Source organism: Leucoraja erinacea, chromosome 10 (genome assembly GCF_028641065.1).
Source record: "Leucoraja erinacea ecotype New England chromosome 10, Leri_hhj_1, whole genome shotgun sequence".
NCBI lineage: Eukaryota > Metazoa > Chordata > Chondrichthyes > Rajiformes > Rajidae > Leucoraja > Leucoraja erinaceus.
In genome coordinates this window covers 1265518-1288993 of record NC_073386.1, presented here as the reverse complement: position 1 = coordinate 1288993, position 23476 = coordinate 1265518, and the positions used below count along the sequence as shown (strand labels likewise).

Sequence of the window (23476 nt, the reverse complement as noted above, 5' to 3'; positions counted from 1 at the left end):
CTTCATCTCATCTGTCCACAAGACCTTTTTTCCAGAACTGTGGTTGCTCTTTTACATACTTCTTGGCAAACTGTAACCTGGCCATCCTATTTTTGCGGCTAAGCAGTGGTTTGCATCTTGCAGTGTAGCCTCTGTATTTCTGTTCATGAAGTCTTCTGCGGACAGTGTTCATAGACAAATCCACACCTGACTATGAAGAATGTTTCTGATCTGTCATGCAAGTGTTTGGGGATTTTTCTTTATTATAGGGAGAATTCTTCTGTCATCAGCGGTGGAGGTTTTCCTTGGCCTGCCAGTCCCTTTGCGATTAGTAAGCTCACCAGTGTTCCCTTTCTTCATAATGATGTTCCAAACAGTTGATTTTGGTAAGCCCAAGGTTTGGCTGATGTCAAACTGTCCATATGGTGGCAGCACAATAACCTGGCCCTCAACACCAGCAAAACCAAGGAATTGATTGTGGACTTTGGAAGGAGTAGGATGGGGACCCACAGTCCCGTTTATATCAACTGGTCAATGGTTGAAAGGGTCAAGTGCTTCAAATTCCAGGGCGTGCACATCTCTGAAGATCTTTCCTGGTCCGAGAACACTAATGCAATCATCAAGAAAGCTCATCAGCGCCTCTACTTCCTGAGAAGATTACGGAGAGTTGGTTTGTCAAGGAAGACTCTCTCTATCTTCTACAGGTGCACAGTTGAGAGCATACTGACCGGTTGCATCGTGGCTTGGTTCGGCAATTTGAGCGCCCTGGAGAGGAAAAGACTACAAAAAGTAGTAAACACTGCCCAGTCCATCATCGGCTCTGACCTTCCTTCCATCGAGGGGATTTATCGCAGTCGCTGCCTCAAAAAGGCTGGCAGTATCATCAAAGACCCACACCATCCTGGCCACACACTCACCTCCCTGCTACCTTCAGGTAGAAGGTACAGGAGCCTGAAGACTGCAACAACCAGATTCAGGAATAGCTACTTCCCCACAGCCATCAGGCTATTAAACCTGGCTCGGACAAAACTCTGATTATCAATAACCCATTATCTGTTATTTGCATTTTATCAGTTTATTTCTTCATGTGTGTATATATTTATATAATGGTATATGGACACGCTGATCTGTTTTGTAGTAAATGCCTATTATGTTCTGTGTGCTGAAGCAAAACAAGAATTTCATTGTCCTATCAGGGACACATGACAATAAACTCACTTGAACTTGATGTCTCTAACAGTTTTATTCTTGTTTCTCAGTCTAATAATGGCTTCTTTGACTTTCATTGGCACAACTCATGTTGACAAACTTGAATAAAAGTTTCCAAAAGGTGATGGAAAGACTGGAGGAAAGACTAGGTGCTGAGTGCTCTCTTATACCTGCATTAAGACAATTAAACACACCTGAGCAATGAAACGCCTGTGAAGCCATGTGTCCCAAACATTATGGTGCCCTGAAATGGGGGGCATCATAATGTTTGGGGTCAGCCAGGAAGACAAATGACAATGGAGAACTATTTCTATCATTTTGTAGTGTGAATGGAATGTGCGTGGGAAACGCACTGTTTCAGCATGAATACATACACAAGAAATCTTGGCGATCACAGATGGAAACATGTGGAAAGAGATAGACTACATCTGCATCAGCAAGAGATGGCACAGTGCGATGCAAGATGTACGGAGTTACAGAGGGGCAGACATTGGTATTTACCGCTACCTTGTTAGAGGAACATTACAATTGAAACCGGAAACGTTGGAAGTTCAGCAAGTTATAAAACCATATGACATTGCAAAGCTAAAAGATGAAGAGATGTCAAAGCAATTACAACTTGAAGTGACAAATAGGTTGCAAGTGTTACAGGGAGGAGATGACGTTGAACAACAGTGGCAAACGTTCCAGGAGGCAGTTAGGGAAGCTGCAGATAGATAGATACCACCATGGGCCGATGGCATGGGACCGGGAAAGAAACCATATATAACCATATAACCATATAACAATTACAGCACGGAAACAGGCCATCTCGACCCTTCTAGTCCGTGCCGAACACATAATCTCCCCTAGTCCCATATACCTGCGCTCAGACCATAACCCTCCATTCCCTTCCCATCCATATAACTATCCAATTTATTTTTAAATGATAAAAACAAACCTGTCTCCACCACCTTCACTGGAAGCTCATCCACACAGCTACCACTCTCTGAGTAAAGAAGTTCCCCCTCATGGTCCCTTAATTCTCATGTCATGTCCCCTTGTTTGAATCTTCCCTACTCTCAGTGGGAAAAGCTTTTCCACGTCAACTCTGTCTATCCCTCTCATCATTTTAAAAACCTCTATCAAGTCCCCCCTTAACCTTCTGCGCTCCAAAGAATAAAGCCCTAACTTGTTCAACCTTTCTCTGTAACTTAGTTCCTGAAACCCAGGCAACATTCTAGTAAATCTCCTCTGTACTCTCTCTATTTTGTTGACATCCTTCCTATAATTAGGCGACCAAAATTGTACACCATACTCCAGAATTGGCCTCACCAATGCCTTGTACAATTTTAACATCATATCCCAACTTCTATACTCAGAAAGTTGGATAAGATCAGATACATGGGCGATGATTGACAGAAGGAGAGACATAAAGCAGAAGAGAGAGAGAGAGCAAAGACAAAGGAAAAAAATGGCAGAACATTATAGACAAATACACAAACTAGTGAAGAGGAGATGCAGAAAAGATTTTTTTAAAAGCTTGGATAGAAAGCAAATGCGCAGAAGCACAAGAAGCCAGGGAAACAGAAATGACACCCGTACACTCTACCGCATAGCCAGAGATCTGGGAGATCCCGATAGTAGCCATGGTGCCCCCACAAAAGACAAGAGCGGGAGAGTACTTCTGACAGAAGACGAGCCTAGCACGCAATGGGTTGAACACTTCCAAAGAGATATTGAATCACCTTGAACCATCTGAGCTTGTCTTCCCTGAAGAGGAAGATACCCCAGAACTAGAGGTGGGGGTTGGACCAATCACAGAAACGGAAGATGCAAATGCAATTAAGAATCTGAAAAATAACAAAGCAGCAGGCCTCGACCAGATTCCAGCAGAACTACTAAAGAACAGAGGGGAGACATTGAGAGGGAAACTCACAAAGCCATGTAGTAGTGTATGCTGGGGAGAAAAACATGTACCAGAAGATTGGAGGAAAGATGTGATCGTGAAATTGCCAAAGAAATGAGATCTGGAGAGGGATCACGTTGCTCTTAGTCCCAGGAAAAGTGCTTTGTTCTGTCATCTTCGAGCAGCTCTGGATATGAAACTCCGTGATGAACAAGCAGGATTCTGCATGGGAAGATCCTGCAGCGAACAGATCTTTGTGTAGAACAATGCCTGGAATTTCAGAAGCCAATACTAATAAACTTTGTTGATTCGACAGTGTACATAGAGACACCCTGTGGCAAATTCTGAACGTGTATGGCATCCCAGAGGCTTTCATAAACATCTGCCGGCAGTCCTCGGCCCTGCAGTCTACGGTGCTTCTGGCTGCGGCGGGGACTTTAAATCTCAACCGCCGGCCTGCAGCCTACACAATCTTGAAGCCGCGGTCTCCGGTGAGGAAAGACCGATCCTGGACTGGACTCTGGACTCTGGTCTTGTCCACGGGGAGGGGAAATGGAGGAGGACGGCCAAAATTTTTTGTGCCTTCCACCACAGTGATGAATGCTGTGGTGGATGTTTATGTTACATGTTGTGTCCTGTTTATGCATTTTATTATTTTGTTAACCCATCTTTATGCTTTGTATGGAACTGATTTTTAAATTATGTAAAGCACTTTGGGGTCAATGAAAATTGACTATAAATGTGCTATATAAATAAACATTATTATTATTATTATTATTATCTTCAAGAACCTTTACAAGGGATCCACTTGCTGCATCAAGGTTGATTCAGGAGACACAGAATTATTTGACATTGTCACAGACGTAAGACAAGGTTGCCTTCTATCCCCCTTACTGTTTATTGTCGCGATCGACGATGTCATGCAGAAGACAATGAACAAGCCTGACTTTGGAATACCATTCTCTTTGGAGAGCTGGAAGACGCCTCACAGACCTAGATTTTGCCGATGACATTGCACTACGAGCAGAGTCGAGACACACCCTTCAAGAGATGACAACCGCTCTGGAGGAGAATGCATCAAAGGTTGGATTAAAGATCAGCTGCCAGAAGACTAAGACCAAGCTGACTGGAGACCAGCAGCCAATAGACCAACTGATAATCAATGGAAAACGCTACAAGATTTACCCATCTTGGCAGCATGTTCACAGTAGATGGAGATGTAGAGGTTGACATCAACTCCCGAACTGGTAAAGCTGCATCAGTCTTCAGACAAATGCAGCCAATATGGTCTAGTGGCGGGATATCCAAGATGCTGAACGTCAAGCTCTTCGAGTCCATAGTCTTCCCTACAGCCCTCTGTGCCAGTGAGACGTGGAAAATCAATGTGAAGATGAAAAATAAATTGGATGCATCCCAACAACGCTGCTTGGGGAAGATCCTGAAGACTAGCTACAGAGATCACATCACAAACGAGGAGATCTACCGGGAAACTGCAACAAAGCCTCTCAGCCAGGACATAGAGGGACGCAGGATGAAATCTGCAGGGCATGTTCGCAGAATGTCACCAGAACGTGCAGCTAAGATAGCAATGACATGGCGATCTGACGGAAGAAGGAAAAGAGGCCGACCAAAACTCACATGGAGGCGAACATGCCAGATGGATTTGGAAGCCCCGGTACGCTAACCTATCGAGGGTGGAAGACGTCGCACCGAACATAATGGCGAAAGCTTGCTACCCAATGCACTCAACAGTGTGTGAGGAACTAAGTCTAAGTAAGAAATGGGGGGTCCATATAAACACTGCTGTAATTTCTACATGGTGAAACCAAAATATATAAAAATGGCCTTTATTAAAATCTGACAGTGTGCACTTTAATCACGTGATTTTTTTTTTTTCTATTACAAATCTCAAATTGTGGAGTACAGAGGCAAATAAATACATGATGGGTCTTTGTCCCAAACATTATGGAGTGCCCTGTAGTTCTCAGCATTGTAGTGCATCAGTTCCAGAGACAGAAACCAATGTCCTCAATGGGGTGGAGGTGAATCGGACAGTACTCTAGCTTATGGAAGGACTGTTCAGAAGCCTGATAACAGAGGGAAAGAAGCTGTTCCTGAGTCTGGTAGTACGCGCTTTCAAGCTTCTGTACCTTCTTCCGGATAGGAGCAGGGAGAAGAAGGAACGAAGGGTAGATGTGAATTCTTGTATTCTTGTATTCAAATTTTATTGTCGTTGCCTCACTTTGAGACAACGAAATGAATTTCCCGTACAGCAGTATCGTTAAAAAAAATCACAAGAAAAATAATAAAAATAAATAATAAATAAATAATAAAACATATTAAAAAATAAAATTGAAATTGAATTAAAAATTTAACAAAAGCACAAACACAAAAAGTCCACAACACAACATAACATAAATGGCACCCAGGTGAGGAAGGCACCATAGTCCAGCCAGCCTCCCCTCCGTGTCCATCCGTAGTCGGGGCCTTCCGAGCACCCGCAGTCGCCGCCCCGGGTGGCCCGATGTTCAGGCCCTCACGCCGGGCTGGTGGAACGCTGAATCGGACTGTACCCTAGCTTATGGTATGGCCAAATCCAGGATCACTATACTGCTGTATGGTTAGGTGAAAGAAAGTCTGAAGAAGGGTCTCAACCCCAAACATCACCTATTCCGTTTCTCCAGAGATGCTGCCTGACCCGCGGAGTTACTCCAGCATTTTGTGTCTGACCAGGGTGAAGTTGCCCACAGACTGCCTGGGGCAGGGTGGAGGTGTACTCATTTATACATTTATTACCGCCCGACCCAGGCGACTATTTGCGTACTAGCCACAGAAGCACATCTACAAACTCGTATTACAATCGCTCCACACTATTAAATCTCTACTCCTGCAGCAACATTTCTCATTTAACCAAAGTGTTGTCTTTCCGCTGACTGGTTAGCACGCAACAAAAGCTGAATGTGACAATAAACTAAACTAAGCTATGTGGTTTGAGCTGTCGGTTATATTAATGTGGGTACTTTAAATGGCCCACGGCTGATGTTGATCTAACTAAAAAATTAGTTTGTGTTCCATGGATTTATCTGATTTTTTTTCCTTTTAATGACCGACATAAATGAAGCTAATTGTTTTTCCTTTACAGTGAACCTCATGCACGATTTTATGCAGCCCAGATAGTCTTGACGTTTGAGTACCTCCATTCATTAGACCTCATCTACAGAGACCTGAAGCCCGAAAACCTTTTAATTGACCAACAGGGGTATATCCAGGTAAGGCGATCAGACGAAGGAAGTTCTGAAATTGCTCAGCTTTTTGATCATTTATTTGACTGTATATTCATGTTTAAAATGAGGGGCCAATTATTGGATTGACATTTAATATTTACTGCATTGGTAACTTCACTTTTTTTTTTGGAATAAACAATTGAATGTCATAGAAACATAGAAAACAGGTGCAGGAGTAGGCCATTCGGCCCTTCGACCCTGCACCGCCATTCAATATGACCATGGCTGATCATCCAACTCAGTATCCTGTACCTGCCTTCTCTCCATACCCCCTGATCCCTTTAGCCACAAGGGCCACATCTAACTCCCTCTTAAATATAGCCAATGAACTGGCCTCAACTACATTCTGTGGCAGAGAATTCCAGAGATTCACCACTCTCTGTGTGAAAAATGTTTTTCTCATCTCGGTGCTGAAAGATTTCCCTCTTACCCTTGAACTGTGACCCCTTGTTATGGACTTCCCCAACATAGGGAACAATCTTCCTGCATCTAGCCTGTCCAACGCGTTAAGAATTTTGTAAGTTTCTATAAGATCCCCCCTCAATCTTCTAAATTCTAGCGAGTATAAAGCCGAGTCTATCCAGTCTTTCATCCCAGGAATCAGTCTGGTGAACCTTCTCTGTACTCCCTCTATGGCAAGAATGTCTTTCCTCAGATTAGGAGACCAAAACTGTACGCAATACTCCAGGTGTGGTCTCACCAAGACCCTGTACAACTGCTATTGAATGAATTGAATGTGAATACAATAGACAGCTCATTTTCACTGTGTGAACTGACCTCACTCCAATATAAGGACACCTTCCAGTAAGCCTTTTGGTTGCGTGTAGGAAAGAACTGCAGATGCTGGTTTAAACCGAAGATCGACATAAAAAGCTGGAGTAACTCAGCAGGACAGGCAGCATCTTTGGAGGGAAGGAATGGGCGACGTTTTAGGTCAGACTGTCTCGAAGAAGGGTCAAGACCCAAAGTGTCACCCGTTCCTTCTCTCCAGAGATGCTGCCTGTCCTGCTGAGTTACTCCAGCTTTTTGTGTCTTATCCTCGGGGATATGTGAAAGGTGTGTTTCAGTATCTGCTGACTTTAGTCAGTGACGCACCGTGGCTCTGTACATGGTATCGCTGCCTCGCAAGTCCACTGCCCTGTTTTATCTTGACCGCCAGTGCCCTCTGCAGTAGAGCTTGCACGTTTCTCCCTCTGACTACGTTTCCCAGGGTGCTCTGGCTTCCTCCCACATGCCATAGACGTGTAGTTCGGTAGATTAATCAACAACGTTAAGTTGCCATGATTCAGATTCAGATTCAATCAGATTCAGATGAATGTAGGCAGGTGAGAGGTTGGAGTGACACGGTGGCGCAGCGGTAGAGTTGCTGCCTTACAGCGTCCGAGACCCGGGTTCGATCCTGACCTTGGGTGCTGTCTGCACGGAGTTTGTACGTTCTCCCCGTGACCGCATGGTTATCCCTGGGATCTCTGGTTTCTCCCCACACTCCAAAGTCATATACGTTTGTTGGTTAATTGACTTGGTATAATTGTAAATTGTCCCTAGTGTGTGTAGGACAGTGTTAGTGCGCGGGCATCGCTGGTCGGCGCTGGGCCGAAGGGCCTGTTTCCGCGCTGTATCTTTAAACTAAACTAAAGAGAACATAGAACTGTACTGCGCAGGAACAGGCCCTTTGTTAATATTACACCAATGCCTGTATCTGCCCGCACATAATCCATATCAGTCCAATCCCTGCATATCGAGTGCTTATCCAAATGTCTCTAAATATCGCTATCGTATCTGCCTCCATATTCACTCCTGGCACTGAGTTCCAGGCACTCACCAGCCGTTATGTAAAAAAAAATTGCCCTGCTCATCTCTTTTAAGCTTTGCCCCTCACACCTTAATTCACACAGAGAGTTGTGAGTCTGTGGAATTCTCTGCCTCAGAGGGTGGTGGAGGCCGGTTCTCTGGATACGTCCAAGAGAGAGCTAGATAGGGCTCTTAAAAATAGCGGAGTCAGGGGGTATGGGGAGAAGGGCTGAATGGCCTACTGATACGGGGTACTGATTGGGGTTGATCAGCCATTATCACATTGAATGGCGGTGCTGGCTCGAAGGGCTGAATGACCTACTCCTGCACCTATTGTCTATTGTCTATAATGCTATGCCCACTAGTATTTGATATTTCCATCCTGGGAAAAGGATCTGACTGTCCACCTTATTTTATAAACTTCTACCAGGTGTCCCCACAGCCTCTGACTCTCCAGTTTCCGTGCTGCAGTGTGACTCCCCTCTGCCTTCCATGACTGGGAAAAACATCTGCCAACAAACCCGAAACTTCTGCTTTCCTACTAGCGTGCCAAAATTCCAAAGTTGCTGGCAATTCCACGGAGAAATGCACGATGCAGCTGGTATTTGCCTGCAAAATGTGGCCCGTTGTACCTTTGAAAGGGCGGCTAAGATCCAATGTGTCCCTTTTTAGAAACATAGAAACATAGAAATTAGGTGCAGGAGTAGGCCATTCGGCCCTTCGAGCCTGCACCGCCATTCAATATGATCATGGCTGATCATCCAACTCAGATCCCGTACCTGCCCTTCCATACCCCCTGATCCCCTTAGCCACAAGGGCCAATCTAACTCCCTCTTAAATATAGCCAATACTGGCTACCTCTGTGCAGAGAGAGTTCAGAGATTCACCACTCTCTGTGTGAAAAAAGTTCTTCTCATCTCGGTTTAAAGGATTTCCCCCTTATCCTTAAGCTGTGACCCCTTGTCCTGGACTTCCCCAACATCGGGAACAATCTTCCTGCATCTAGCCTGTCCAACCCCCTTACCCCATTTAAGAGGAGACGGACATAAACAGCCTTCCTCAAACTGAGCAATGTAGGAAGCAACTGCAGGTGCTGGCTTAAACCGAAGATAGACACAAAAAGCTGGAGTAACTCAGCGGGACAGGCAGCATGTCTGGAGAGAGTGACCTTTCAGGTGTAGACCCTTCTTATTCAGATTGACGGGTGTAGGTTTATTATTGTCACCTGTCATGGTACAGTGAAAAACTTTGTTTTGGAAGTTATGCAAACAGCTTAGATATACCATATATGGATATGTTTAAAAAAAGAACTGCAGATGCTGGAAAAATCGAAGATAGACAAAATTGCTGGAGAAACTCAGCTGGTGAAGCAGCATCTCTGTCTGAAGAAGGGTCTCGGCCCGAAACGTCACCTATTCCTTCGCTTCCTCACCCGCTGGGTTTCTCCGGTAATTTTGTCTACCATACATGGATACAGTATAGCAAAGGGCAAGATATAGAGTGCAGAATATAGTTCTCAGCACCAGTTGCACAGACAATGTCCACAATGGGGTGGAGGTGAATCGGCACAGTACCCTAGCTTATGGAAGGCCCGTTCAGAAGCCTGATAACGGAGGGGAAGAAGCTGTTCCTGCGTCTGATGGTGCGCACTTTCAAGCTTCTGTACCTTTTGCCGAAAAGGAGAAGACGGAATGACTGGGGTAGGAGTCACAGTCATGCCCAACCCATCCATGCCGACCCACATGCCACATCTCAGCTAGTCCCATTTGGCCCATACCCCTCTAAACATTTTCTGATTGTAAAACTTGTCCCTCGGGTTCCTAACTTGCCCTTCTCACCTTAAAAGGGTTTTGATTCCCCTACCCTAGATACGAGATTATCTAGAACCGTAGAAACATAGAAAATATGTACAGGAGTAGGCCATTCGGCCCTTCAAGCCAGCACCGCCATTCAATATGATCATGGCTGATCATCCAAAATCAGTACCCCATTCCTGCTTTTTCCCCATATCCCTTGATTCCGTTAGCCTTAAAAGCTCTATATAACTGTCTCTTGAAAAAATCCAGTGAATTGGCCTCCACTGCCTTCCGTAGCAGAGAATTCCACACATTCCCAACTCTCTGGGTGAAAATGTTTTTCCTCATCTCAGTCTTAAATGGCCTACCCTTTATTCTGAAACGGTGACCCCAGTTCCCCCAACATAGGGAACGTTTTTCCTGCATCTAGCCTGTCCAATCCCTTAAGTATTGTATATGTTTATGAAATCTAAGCCCCTCGTGATTTACAGCTATGTAAGATCACACCTTATACTCCTGCGCTACAAGGAATCGAGTCCAAGCCTGCTCAACCTCTCCCTGTAGTTCAGGCCCTTTTATTCCTGGAAACATCCTCATAAATCTTCTCTGCACTCTTTCTAGCTTAATGACATCCAACCTATAGCACGGTGACAAAACTGAATACAGTCGTCAGAATGTGGCCATAGCAACATCTTGTACAATACTAACATAACGTCCCAAGTTCCATTCTCAATGGAATAAAGTTGTTTATTTTGCTCTGGCTTCAATGGCTCCAGTAGTTAGAATTTTAACATTCAATCAGCGACCAAACTTTGCGAACTGTTGATTAGTCCTGACAGTATTCCATGGTTTGTGTGTGTGTGTGTAGTTTGTGTGTGTGTGTGTGTGTGTGTAGTTTGTGTGTGTGTGTAGTTTGTGTGTGTGTGTGTGTGTGTGTGTGTGTGTGTGTGTGTGTGTGTGTGTGTAGTTTGTGCACAACTCGACCATTCCCATCTTCTGCACTGCCTGGTTTGTGGAGGAAGTCCAGGATTTTTACATTTTGAGGATCTCCCCTTCAACAGTCCCGTGAAGTCATGAGGTTTACTCATGAGGGCGGCACAGTGGCACTGCGGTAGAGTTGCTGCCTTACAGCACTAGAAACCCGGGTTCCATCCTGACCATGGGTGCTTATCTGTACAATTTGTACATTCCCCCACCCCGTGGCCTGCGTGAGAAAGGGATCTTAACGAAACATATAAGATTATTACGGGTTTGGACAAGCTAGAGGCAGGAAACATGTTCCCGATGTTGGGGGAGTCCAGAACCAGGGGCCACAGTTTATGAATAAGGGGTAAGCCAGTTAGAGCAGAGATGAGGAAACACTTTTTCTCACGGAGAATTGTGAGTCTGTGGAATTCTCTGCCTCAGAGGGCGGTGGAGGCTGGTTATCGGGATGCTTTCAAGAGAGAGCAAGACAGAGCTCTTAAAGATAGCGGAGTCAAGGGATATGGGGAGAAGGCAGGAACGGGGTACTGATTGTAGATGATCAGCCATGATCACATTGAATGACGGTGCTGGCTTGAACGACCTACTCCTGCGTCTATTGTCTATTGTCTATTGTTAATTTCCTCCGGGAGCTCCGGTTTCCTCTCACACTCCAAAGACGCACAGGTTTGGTGGCTAATTGGCCTGGTATAATTGTAAATTGTTCCCAGTGTGTAGGATGGTGTTTGTGTGCGAGGATCGCGGGCCCGGTGGATCGAGGGGCCTGTTTCCACGCTGTATCTCAAAACAAAACGAATCTGAATTAAATCTGTTTTCCATTCATGTTCCTTGTGTAGCCCAATGAACAAGTCATGAACTCCAATTTCAGCGTAACAGAAATAGAGCACTTGATCTTGTGATTAGCAACCTGGCACTAGATAATTGGAGCACATTTTCTGAACCCATCTGCCCCGCTAATGACCTCTGGGAAAGAAATGAAGCCAGTCTAATCTGGTGGTCTGTAATTATCAACCTTACAATCAGAGTTTTTGTTTGATCGATTGAAAAAATGCAGCATGGAAACGCACCCTTCGGCCCATCAGTTCCCTGCTCGCCATCCATCACCTTGTCGCACTATACCAATGTTATCCCACTGCGTACACACCAGGGGCAATGTACTGAGGGGTCAATTGAGCTGCAAACCCGCACGTCTTTGAAATGTGGGAGGAAACTGGAGCACCCAGAGAAAACCCACGTGGTCACAGGGAGAACGTGCAAACTATCTGTGGAATAATTTGCCACAGACGGCTGTGGAGGCCAAGTCAGTGGATATTTTTAAGGCAGAGATGGACAGGTTGTTGATTAGTACGGGTGTCGGGTTATGGGGAGAAGGCAGGAGAATGGGGTTAGGAGCGAGAGATAGATCAGCCATGATTGAGTGGCAGAGTAGACTTGATGGGCCGAATGGCCTTATTCTACTCCTATTCCTTATGACCTGGTGTTTGGCGCTGTGAGACAGCAGCAGTGCCACTGTGCCACCCATTAAAATAGTGTCCGCTCTACACATGTACCAAAGACAAAGTCGTGATCTCTGCTTGGTCACATGCTGTATTAATCTTTATACAAATTAATTAATCTCTTGTTATAAATTGCAGCTGCTGGAAATGAAAATAAAAATTGCAAACACTGAAAATACTTGTCAGCTCTGGGAAGACAGAAAGTGCATTTTAAGTGATCTTTCGGGACTGTTTTAGCCAGTGGTTTGATGATTAACTTTGTTTTTCTGGGACCTGCTGGTGTTTCCAGCAACCAGTTTTTATTTATCATTTGAAGCCAGGGTGGTTTGAAACAAGCATTAACTTTGTTTCGGCCCTTTGATCCTGCCCAGGTGCCATGCCCCCCCATTCTGGATCATGGCTGATCATCCAACCAGTATCCCCGTACCTGCCTTCTTCCAGCACCCCCTGTTTAGCCACAAGGGCCACATTAATCCCTCTTAAATAAAGCCATGAACTGGCTTCAACTACCCTCTGTGGCAGAGAGTTCCAGAGATTCACCACTCTCTGTGTGAAAAAAGTTCTTCTCATCTCGGTTTTAAAGGATTTCCCCCTTATCCTTAAGACGTTTGACGTTAACGTTTGCCCCATGTTCTTGCAGGTCACCGATTTTGGTTTTGCAAAAAGGGTAAAGGGCAGAACTTGGACACTTTGCGGAACTCCAGAATACTTGGCACCAGAGATTATTCTCAGCAAGGTAAGCTTGCGATAGGATTGTACCTCTCGGGGCGCAGGTTTAGTTCAGTTGTCGGGGAGGTTCGGATGTCTCGTGAAAGAAGAATTGGGGAGTTGTTGCAAAGGGGATTGAATGTTTACAGTGAAAGATGAACTAGCAGCCACTTCTCAGCAGCCACAAGTATAAAAGTCATGCAGAAACAGGCATGCGACAGATTTAACAGGGCACATGATAAATCCAAGTTTGAAGACGGACACGAAGTGCTGGGGTAACTCAGCGGGTCAGGCTGCACTTCTGGAGAGAAGGAATGGGTGACGTTTCAGATCAGGACCCTTCTTCAGACTGTTTAAGAAGGAACTGCAGATGCTGGAGAATCGAAGGTACACAAAAAAGCTGGAGAAACTCAGCGGGTGCAGCAGCATCTATGGAGCGAAGGAAATAGGCAACGTTTCGGGGCAATAGGCAAACGCCTGAAGAAGGGTTTCGGCCCGAAACGTTGCCTATTTCCTTCGCTCCATAGATGCTGCTGCACCCTTCTTCAGACTGTGATTGTCCTGTATAAACCTGTATTCAGTGCACTTTGCGGCTCAGTACTGAACCATTCTTTAAACGTTGCCGCTGTATGATCTGTGTACCTTCAAAGACGGCTTCTCATAGGATCATTTTCACTTTGCTCCATCTTTTTCAGAAAATGTAATTGACGGTGTGACCTTTGCTCTTACTCTTAGCGGTAGAGTTGCTGTCTTAGAGCATCTCAACATTGTGTGTGTGTGTGTGTGCATTTTGCAGGGCTATAACAAAGCGGTGGACTGGTGGGCATTGGGCGTTCTAATCTATGAAATGGCGGCTGGCTACCCTCCATTCTTCGCAGACCAGCCGATACAGATCTACGAAAAGATCGTCTCTGGAAAGGTAAGACTTGATCATAGTAACCTGGTTCAAGGCACTTCCCTTTGCCTTCCCAGTTGACTTATTGAAACATATAAGATTGTTGAGGGTTTGGACACACTAGAGGCATGAATCATGTTCCCGACGTTGGGGGGAGTCCAGAACCAGGGGCCACAGTTTAAGGATAAGGAGTAATGCCCCTGTCCCACTTAGGAAACCTGAACGGAAACCTCTGGTGACCTGTAAGTAAATAGCAACCCCACTCCACTGGCTTCGACCAAACAGCAACCTATTTTTAGTCGAGGCCGGTTTTAGTTTTTTTGAAATAATCGCAGGAACATAGAAGAAGCCACGACTATGCGGAAACCACTTTCCACCATTAGGGAGAGTGACCAAAACCTCCGGGAACCTCACAGAAACCTTGGGTGGGGCGCAAGGTCTCCAGGGGTTTCCGTTCTGGTTTCCTAAGTGGGACAGGGGCTCAAGCCATTTAGAATGGAGACGAGGAAACACTTTTTCTCACAGAGAGTTGTGAGTCTGTGGAATTCTCTGCCTCAGAGGGCGGTGGAGGCCGGTTCTCTGGATACTTTCCAGAGAGAGCTAGATAGGGCTCTTAAAGATAGCGGAGTCAGGGGATATTGGGAGAAGGCAGGAGAGGGGTACTGATTGGGGATGATCACATTGAATGGCGGTGCTGGCTCGAAGGGCCGAATTGCCTACTCCTGCACCTATTATCTACTGTCTATTGACTGCCCGAATAGTGAAAGGCCTGAATAGAGTGGATGTGGAGAGGGTGTTTCCACACTTGGAAAGTGTGCCCTCCTTAAAATAGCGGTTACATGGCGATCTTATAGGATTTTAAAAATCTGAAGAGATGTAGATGGAGATGAGCGTTCATTTGCGGATTAATCAAAAGTCAGAGGACATGGAATGAAATTTCATCTTGATAAAGAGTTTTTTATTGTCATATGTCCCAGTCAGAACAATGCAATTCTTACGCAACAGAACAATAGAATATGTAAAGGATAGTCTGAAAACAATGTAATAAATGGGGAGAAAACAGTTATCTGTGTGTGTATATGTGTGTGTACACCATATAACAATTACAGCACGGAAACAGGCCATCTCGACCCTTCTAGTCCGTGCCGAACACCTATTCTTCCCTAGTCCCATCTACCTGCGCTCAGACCATAACCCTCCATTCCTTTCCCGTCCATATAACTAACCAATTTATTTTTAAATGATAAAAACAAACCTGCCTCCACCACCTTCACTGGAAGCTCATTCCACACAGCCACCACTCTCCGAGTAAAGAAGTTCCCCCTCATGTTACCCCTAAACTTCTGTCCCTTAATTCTCGTCATGTCCCCTTGTTTGAATCTTCCCTACTCTCAGTGGGAAAAGCTTATCCACATCAACTCTGTCTATCCCTCGCATCATTTTAAAGACCTCTATCAAGTCCCCCCTTAACGCTCCAAAGAATAAAGCCCTAACTTGTTCAACCTTTCTCTGTAACTCACGTGCATATATGAATTTATTTATTATATATACGCGTTTATTTATTATATACGTACACATAAATACAAACAAACAATAATAGTGCAAAATGACAAAACCAATGCCCACAAGTCTATGTAGTTCAGAACCCCTCGTGGAGGTTGTCGTATTCGATAGCCTGATGACTGTAGGGAAGAAGCTGCTCCTGAACCTGGACCTTACAGTTTTCAGGCTCCTATATCATCTTCCCAATGGTCGGAGTGAGATGAGAGTGTGGCAAGGGTGTTGTGGGTCTCTGACGATGCTGGCTGCCTTTTTGAGGCAAAGACCCCAGTCGATGGTCGGTGGGCCCAAGGGCCTGATTCCACACAGTGTCACTGAACTTAAATTCTGTCCACCTTATCTATGCCTATCATAACTTTATATACTTCTCTCAAGTCTCTCTGGGATCCCGGGTGTAATTGGTGATGTGTATTACAGAGGTGCGCCTGAGCTCCATGTTGTAAACCTGGAGAGGTTGCTGTCATCAGGACTGACGCGCTGCGCTGCCTTGTTTTCAGGTACGGTTCCCTTCTCACTTCAGTTCAGACCTGAAAGACCTGCTGCGGAACTTGCTGCAGGTGGATCTGACCAAACGATATGGGAATCTCAAAAAATGGTGTGAACGACATCAAGAACCACAAATGGTTTGCCACCACGGACTGGATTGCCATTTACCAGAGGAAGGTATGTACTTGGATCCAACCTCCTCAAGGAGCTGGGGTGGGAAATATGACGTTCGGCTGCCTTCCAGAACCGTGTACAATCATTCCTCCCACAACTGCTGGGAATGATCAGCCATGATCACATTGAATGGCGGAGCTGGCTCGAAGGGCCGAATGGCCTACTCCTGCACCTATTGTCTATAACTGCTCCTCCTGCGCTTCATTAATGCGTTTATTGTCACATCTGCAAAGTGCTAACACACAGTACAATTCTTTCTCTTACAAACAGTCCAGTAGAATATTGCCATGCCTCCTATCCCTGATTAGCAAACTGTACAGAAATAGTCTACTGTGTCAGCATGCGAGAGACACCATGATTTGGCACCATTTTCTCACCATACTCAAGTCCTAGACTGTTGTGAGGCCTCCAGCCATCTCCACGTCCCTCTTTGTCCTTGGTAGGGGGGGGGTGGGTGCGGCAGGCCAAACCCGGTTACCTCCTCTCCTCTCCACTCCTACCAACCTCGCTCCTCTCTCTCCTCCCGGCCGGTCTCTGGTCTTTGGGGGACGAGCAGGGGCCGGCTCGGGGGGGCTCCCCCTTCCAGTCCGTCGGACCCAGCGCGCACAACGACTGCCTCCTGCAGGCAGGTGGACACAAAAATGCCGGAGTAACTCAGCGGGACAGGCAGCATCTCTGGACAGAAGGAATGGGTGACGTTTCGGGTCGAGACCCTTCCTCAGTCTGACAGTCAGGGGAGAGGGAAAGGAGTGACATGGAAGGGTCAGGTGTGAAAACGAGACATCAAAGGGGACAGAGGTCAAGGATCCCTTGTGACTAAAGGGATCAGGTAGTATGGAGAGAAGGCACGGATGGGATACTGAGTTGGATGATCAGCCATGATCATATTGAATGGCGGTGCAGGCTCGAAGGGCCGAATGGCCTACTCCTGCACCTATTTTCTATGTTTCAAAATGTAGAATAGGTCATTGTTAGCTACGAGAAGGTGACAACGAGGCGTGCAAACTATCCACGATCCACCGGGTCTACCATTCAGCCGCGGGCAACCGCTTGGCGGGCTCCCTCTGATCCACCAGGTCTACTATTCGCCCGAGCAGTGACCAAGTTGCCCATGTAGAGCCTGATATCTTTGGCTTCTTTCCAATGGGTGTTTGCAACACTTGAGTGAACCGTTGGTAGCCCTACCTGCTCCCCCATCCCCCACTCCACCACCAACCAAAGATCCTATAGCGGAGCAAGATAGACCACTCCTTCTAAATGCAATGGGCTGACGTGTAGTACGCAACGAAGCAGAACGTGGGCCTTTTTTTCATCCATTTCAGTAACCCGACTCGCAGTGTAATCAACGTTGCGGGGGAACAGTTTGTGTTAATAAATTAAAGTTCTGAAAATGAGAAGATTTTTCCCAAATAACTTTTATTTTTACGAGGATGTTTCCGTAACCGGCTTCCGTCTCCGCACTAGTATCCTACGGGATCTTTGGTGCGGAGACGGAAGCCGGTTACGGAAATGGGGCCGAAAATGACCCATGAATCTGCCCATGACCGTACTACGTATTTTCGTTGAGTGGACCATCTTGCTCTGCTATAGGATCTTTGCCACCAACTTGGCCAACTCTAATTCAACAAGGAACTCAATTACCCTAAATTCAAGTTGGACCATTTTATTTTTTCGTTTTAGAGACAGCACGGACACTGGCCCTTCGGCCCACTGCCCGTACTGACCATCCAAGATACAAGATACAAGATACATTTAATTGTCATTTGGACCCCTTGAGGTCCAAACGAAATGCCGTTTCTGCAGCCATACATTACAAACACATAGACCCAAGACACAACATAATTTGCATAAACATCCATCACATCGCTGTGATGGAAGGCCAAATACACTTATCTCTCCACCCCCACCCCCCCCCCCCCCCCAACCCACCCCCTCTCACCCCCCCCCCAAACCCCCCCCAGACCCCCCCCCCATGTCAGAGTCAAAGTCAAAGCCCCAGGTGGCGATGGCGAAGCTCGCGGCCATTAAAGCCACGCCGGGTGTTAGAGCCCCCGGCGTGCGCTCGCAGAGTCCCGCGGCCATTCCAAGCCGCGCGGGGCAGTGATGTAGGCCCCGCTCCAGGAGCTCTTCAACCCCGCAACTCGGGCGGGGGAAGTCGCCGTTGCGAGAGCCCTGGAAAGCGGTCTCCCTCCAGGGACCCGCGGGCTCCTGGTGCCGCCGTCCACAGACCTGCCGTTGAAGCCTCCGACTCGCCGGTCGGGCCGCAGCAGCAGCAGCAGCAGTGCTCCTCCAACGCTCCACCCGCTCCGGACTCGGCCAGCCCCGCGACGATGATGGTGAGTCGTAGCACCAGAGTCCCCGGTCTCTTCCTGTTGGAGGCCGCTCCTCGTTGCGGCCCCAACGACAACGGAAACCCGACGAGAAAAGGTCGGGTCTCCCGTGCAGGGAGAGATTTAAAAAGTTTCCTCCCCCTCCCAGGACATGACCCCCCACACACACAAGGGACAAAAAATAACAAAAACTACATAAAAACACAGACAGAAAATAATAAAACGCGGACAGACTGCAGAGGCCGCTGCTGACCAGAGTCGCGCCGCCCACCGGAAAAACCATTGCCCCTTTAGGCTAGTTCTATGTCATCCCATCCACTCCCTACACGTGGGGCCAATTTACAGAGGCCAATCACCCCGCACGACTTTGTGATGCGGGAGGAAACCGGAGATCCCGGAGAAAACCCACGCAGGTCACGGGGAGAACGTGCAAACTCCGTGCAGACAGCGCCCGTAGTCAGGATCGGACCCGGGTCTCTGGCGCCGTGAGGCAGCAACTCTACCAGTTCTGTTATCCCACTTTCACATTTGTACGTTTCACTGACTGGTCAGCATGCAAAAGAAAAGTTTTTCACTGACATCGATACATGTGACAATAATAAATTAATCGAAAGGGCCTGTCCCGCTTACGCGACTCTTTCGGCAACTGCCGGTACCCGTCACAGGTCGTTAAGGGTCGCCGAACATTATCATCATGTTGAAAATCCAGCGGTGACCAGAAAGATGCTATGACTCTTTGGGCGACTACTCACGACCATACAGGCTGCACCCCCGCGACTTTTTTTTTTTTTTCTTTTTTTAATTTTTTTTTTTTTATGATACTGCCTGTAAGGGAAATTCATTTTGTTGTCTCAAATTGAGACAATGACAATAAATTTGAATACAATACAATACAATACAAAATGGTCGTGTGTAGTCACCTAGTTACCCAATGAGTCGTCGTGTCTTTCTGATCGCCGCTGAATTTTCAACATGTTGAAAATATTCGGCGACCTATGATGGGTGCCGACAGTCACCGAAAAAGTCACGTCATTGGGACAGGGTCATGAAGATCCTTTCAGAAGGGTACGCAAAGAGCCGCCGTGCTCCAGCACCTTCTTACAGGTTTAGAATAGAGGGGGTAGCTTTAAGGTGAGAGGGGAATTACTTAGACAAGATGTGAGGGGCAAATCTGAGAAGGGGTGAGAAGATGGAACGAGCAACGAGGAGTGGTGGAGTCAGGGAGGGAATAAAAACATGGAAAGCAAACATTGTACTTGGCGATTTTATTAGCACACTTTTATTCATTCAGTTAATTTTTTGTGGGCGTCAAACACAGCAAAGTGGCGCAGCTGTTACAGCCGCTGCCTCACAGCACCAGAGTCAGCACCAGAGTCAGAACCTGACCTCGGGTACTGTCTGTGCGGAGTTTGCACGTTCTCCCCTGTGGTTTCCACCGGGTGCACTGGTTTCCTCCCACAAAGACGTGCTGGTTGTAGATTCAATTGACTTCTGTAAATTGCCCCAAGTGTTTAGGGAATGGGATAACACGGAAATACTGTGATCGATGGTCAGCATAAGACCCGGTGAACCAAAACGCCACTTTCCAAGCTGCATCTTGAAACTAAATGAAAATTGTCCACCATTAAAATTAAAGGCAGTGTTTACAGCTGGCAGTGTCCACCCTCCCCCTAATTCTCATACGGTCATAAGTGATAGAAGTGGAATTAGGCCATTCGGCCCATCAAGTCTACTCCGCCATATATGACTGTCATATGCTGAGAGAATGGAGCAGCTGGGCTTGTACACTCTGGAGTTTAGAAGGATGAGAGGGCATCTCATTGAAACATATAAGATTATTATGGGCTTGGACACGCTAGAGGCAGGAAACATGTTCCCGATGTTGGGGGAGTCCAGAATCAGGGGCCTCAGAGGGCGGTGGAGGCAGGTTCTCTGGATGCTTCAAGAGAGAGCTAGATAGGGCTTAAAAATAGCGGAGTCAGGGGATATGGGAAGAAGGCAGGAACGGGGTACTGATTGGGGATGATCAGCCATGATGGGGATGATCAGCCCAGGGCAGCTGTGGCTACAGAAGTAGCTCACCACCACTGAGTGTGACTCAGGAGTGAATGAATAATGCGATGCAAAGCGCCTTGAGTTTCTAGAAAGGCGCTGTATAAATCCCATCCATTATTATTATTATTATTATTATTATTATTATTATGATCACATTGAATGGTGGTGCTGGCTCGAAGGGCCGAATGGCCTACTCCTGCACCTATTGTCTATTGTCTATCATGGCTGATCTATCTCTCCCTCCTAACCCCATTCTCCTGCCTTCTCCCCATAACCCCTGACACCCGTACTAATCAAGAACCTGTCTATCTCCGCATTCAAATATATCCACTGACTTGGCCTCCACAGCCCTCTGCGGCAAATAATTCCACAGATTCGCCGTCGCAGATTTTGACCCGTTAGCATCCCATCGGAAGCCCCACCGCCAATCCGGGGCGTATGCCCGGGGATTGATTCCCGTGTGGAGCAAGGTGGGAACGTTCCCGTGGGCGGGTGGATCGCAGCTGCCCCTGCTTTGTGAGGGTTTGGGTAATTGGAGTCAGCCCCAAGTACAGGAAATGAAAATGTTGCGCGATGCAAATGAACAGCACAGATGTGGAGGCCTGTTTGTCGGGTTGAAAGAGCTGGTGCACTATTGCAACCTGTGAGAATTGGAGGCATTTTAAGATGGAAAAAAATGCCCCCAGTATTCTAGGTATTGCATTAATAAATATTGTTGGGTTTTTTTGCTAGCGTGTGATTTTAATGTGGTCTGCAGTTAAACCGTTGTTTGACGAAAGTGTGCTTGATTGCTGAGAGTTCTCTGCTCTACAATTATGGTCACAAGGCAGCCATGTTCAGTCACCTTGTCCTCTTCCCCCCTCACTCGTAATTGAAAGGTCTGGATAGAGTGGATGTGGAGAGGATGATTCCACTGGTGGGAGAGTCTAGGACCAGAGGGCACAGCCTCAGAATCAAAGGACGTTCCTTTAGGAAGGAGATGAGGAGGAATTTCCTTAGCCATAGGGTGGTGAATCTGTGGAATTCATTGCCTCCAAATGACTGTGGAGGCCAAGTCAGTGGATATTTTAACGGCAGAAACAGATAGATTCTTGATTAGTTTGGCTGTCGGGTTATGGGGAGAAGGCAGGAGAATAGGGTTGAGAGGGAACGATACATCAGTCATGGTTAAATGGTTCAGTAGATTTGATGGGCCCAATGGCCTAATTCTGTTCCTTGAACATGAGTTGGGCCGAAGGGCCTGTATCCGTGCTGTACGACTCGGTCATTTCCGCAGAAGAACAGGCAACAGAAACGTGTAACCAGCACCTGATTAATTTTGTTAGAATTTGATGGGCCGAATGGCCTAATTCTGCTGCCAGAACTGACGGGCTTGTGTGTTGTTTCCAGGTGGAAGCTCCGTTCATCCCCAAGTGTCGGGGCCCGGGCGACACCAGCAACTTCGACGACTACGAAGAGGAGGACATCCGTGTGTCTTTAACCGAGAAATGCGCAAAAGAATTTGCTGATTTTTAGAGAGAAAAAGAGAACGAGACCATCAGGGCTATTGGGATCTCCGTACTGTGCTAACAGATGGGGTGGAGCTGACACCATCTTACTCATCGAAACAATTACCCAGTTTCTTCATTCCACAAGCCTGAGATCCCCACTTGCCATATAGTTCATGTGCACAGTTGCACAGCCCACTTACTCACACGCGCACACACACACTCACTCACACACACGCTCACACACGCTCGAACACACACACTGACATGCGCGCACACACACAAACGCGCACACACGCTCGCACACACACATGCTCACACACACATGCGCGCACTCACACACTCACTCACACACACGCTCACACACGCTCGAACACACACACTGACATGCGCGCACACACACAAACGCGCACACACACTCGCACATACATACTCACACACACATGCGCGCACTCACACACACACACACACGCTCACACACACACATGCTCGAACACACACACTGACATGCGCGCACACACAAACGCGCACACACACACACACACACACACAAACGCGCACACACACACACACACACACACACAAACGCGCACACACACACACAAACGCGCACACACACACGCGCACACACACACGCACACACACACACTCACGCGCGCACACACACGCACACACACACGCGCGCACACACTCACGCACACACTCACGCACGCACGCACACACACACACCACTACCAGTGCTTCAACACAAAACGAAACTTAGACCACTTTCTTATTGTTTCCTTCCTCTTTGTTCCACAGCCGTTGCCTTTTATGTCCTAGTTAGTTTCACCCCCACCCCCAGCCCCCCTTCAAACCCACTCGCCCGCCCCTTCCCCTTCCCCTTCCAGCGCACCCACCCCTCTTTTTAAAACAAAAAAAAAAGGCAATTTGCAGAGAGTGAAACATTTGTAACATAATGTAAAGATAGAGCAAGTGTTTCAGGATTTTTTTTTTTTTTTTTTTTTTTTTTTTTTTGCACTTGGTGTGAGTTAGCCCAAAGTGAAAGCTGAACATTGCTTCTCGTGCTTGCCAGCTACAAATCCCATCTGTGTGTCTGAGGTGTCGCCGTTGTAGAGCACCTTACCTTGTAGAGATTGAGAATCAGACTCCCGGAACCTAGACAGCATCTTTGGCATTTTTCCTTCTTTTTATTTTGGAAGTAGAGTACTTGTTCTGTGTATTTATATATAGACTGAACAAAAAAAGCAATTCTCCTGGACAGGACCAAAATGAAGCAGAATCAATTTGGATGGTTGGAGCAGGGGTGCGCAAAGCCTGTGGCTTGACTACCCCCTGTACTGTCAAATTCAGC

General features: G+C 46.8%; 1 protein-coding gene across 1 annotated transcript in view; it reads left to right on the top strand.

Moving 5' to 3' along the window:
- Window positions 1-22560, top strand: part of LOC129700701 (cAMP-dependent protein kinase catalytic subunit beta-like) — a 139500-nt gene extending 116940 nt beyond the window's left edge. The window contains 6 exon segments of the mRNA XM_055641291.1: window positions 6219-6345; window positions 13068-13163; window positions 13932-14054; window positions 16088-16177; window positions 16179-16253; window positions 22025-22560. Coding sequence (XP_055497266.1) covers window positions 6219-6345; window positions 13068-13163; window positions 13932-14054; window positions 16088-16177; window positions 16179-16253; window positions 22025-22150 — 637 coding nt within the window. The 3' untranslated portion in view covers window positions 22151-22560.
- Window positions 22561-23476: the final 916 nt, after the last annotated feature.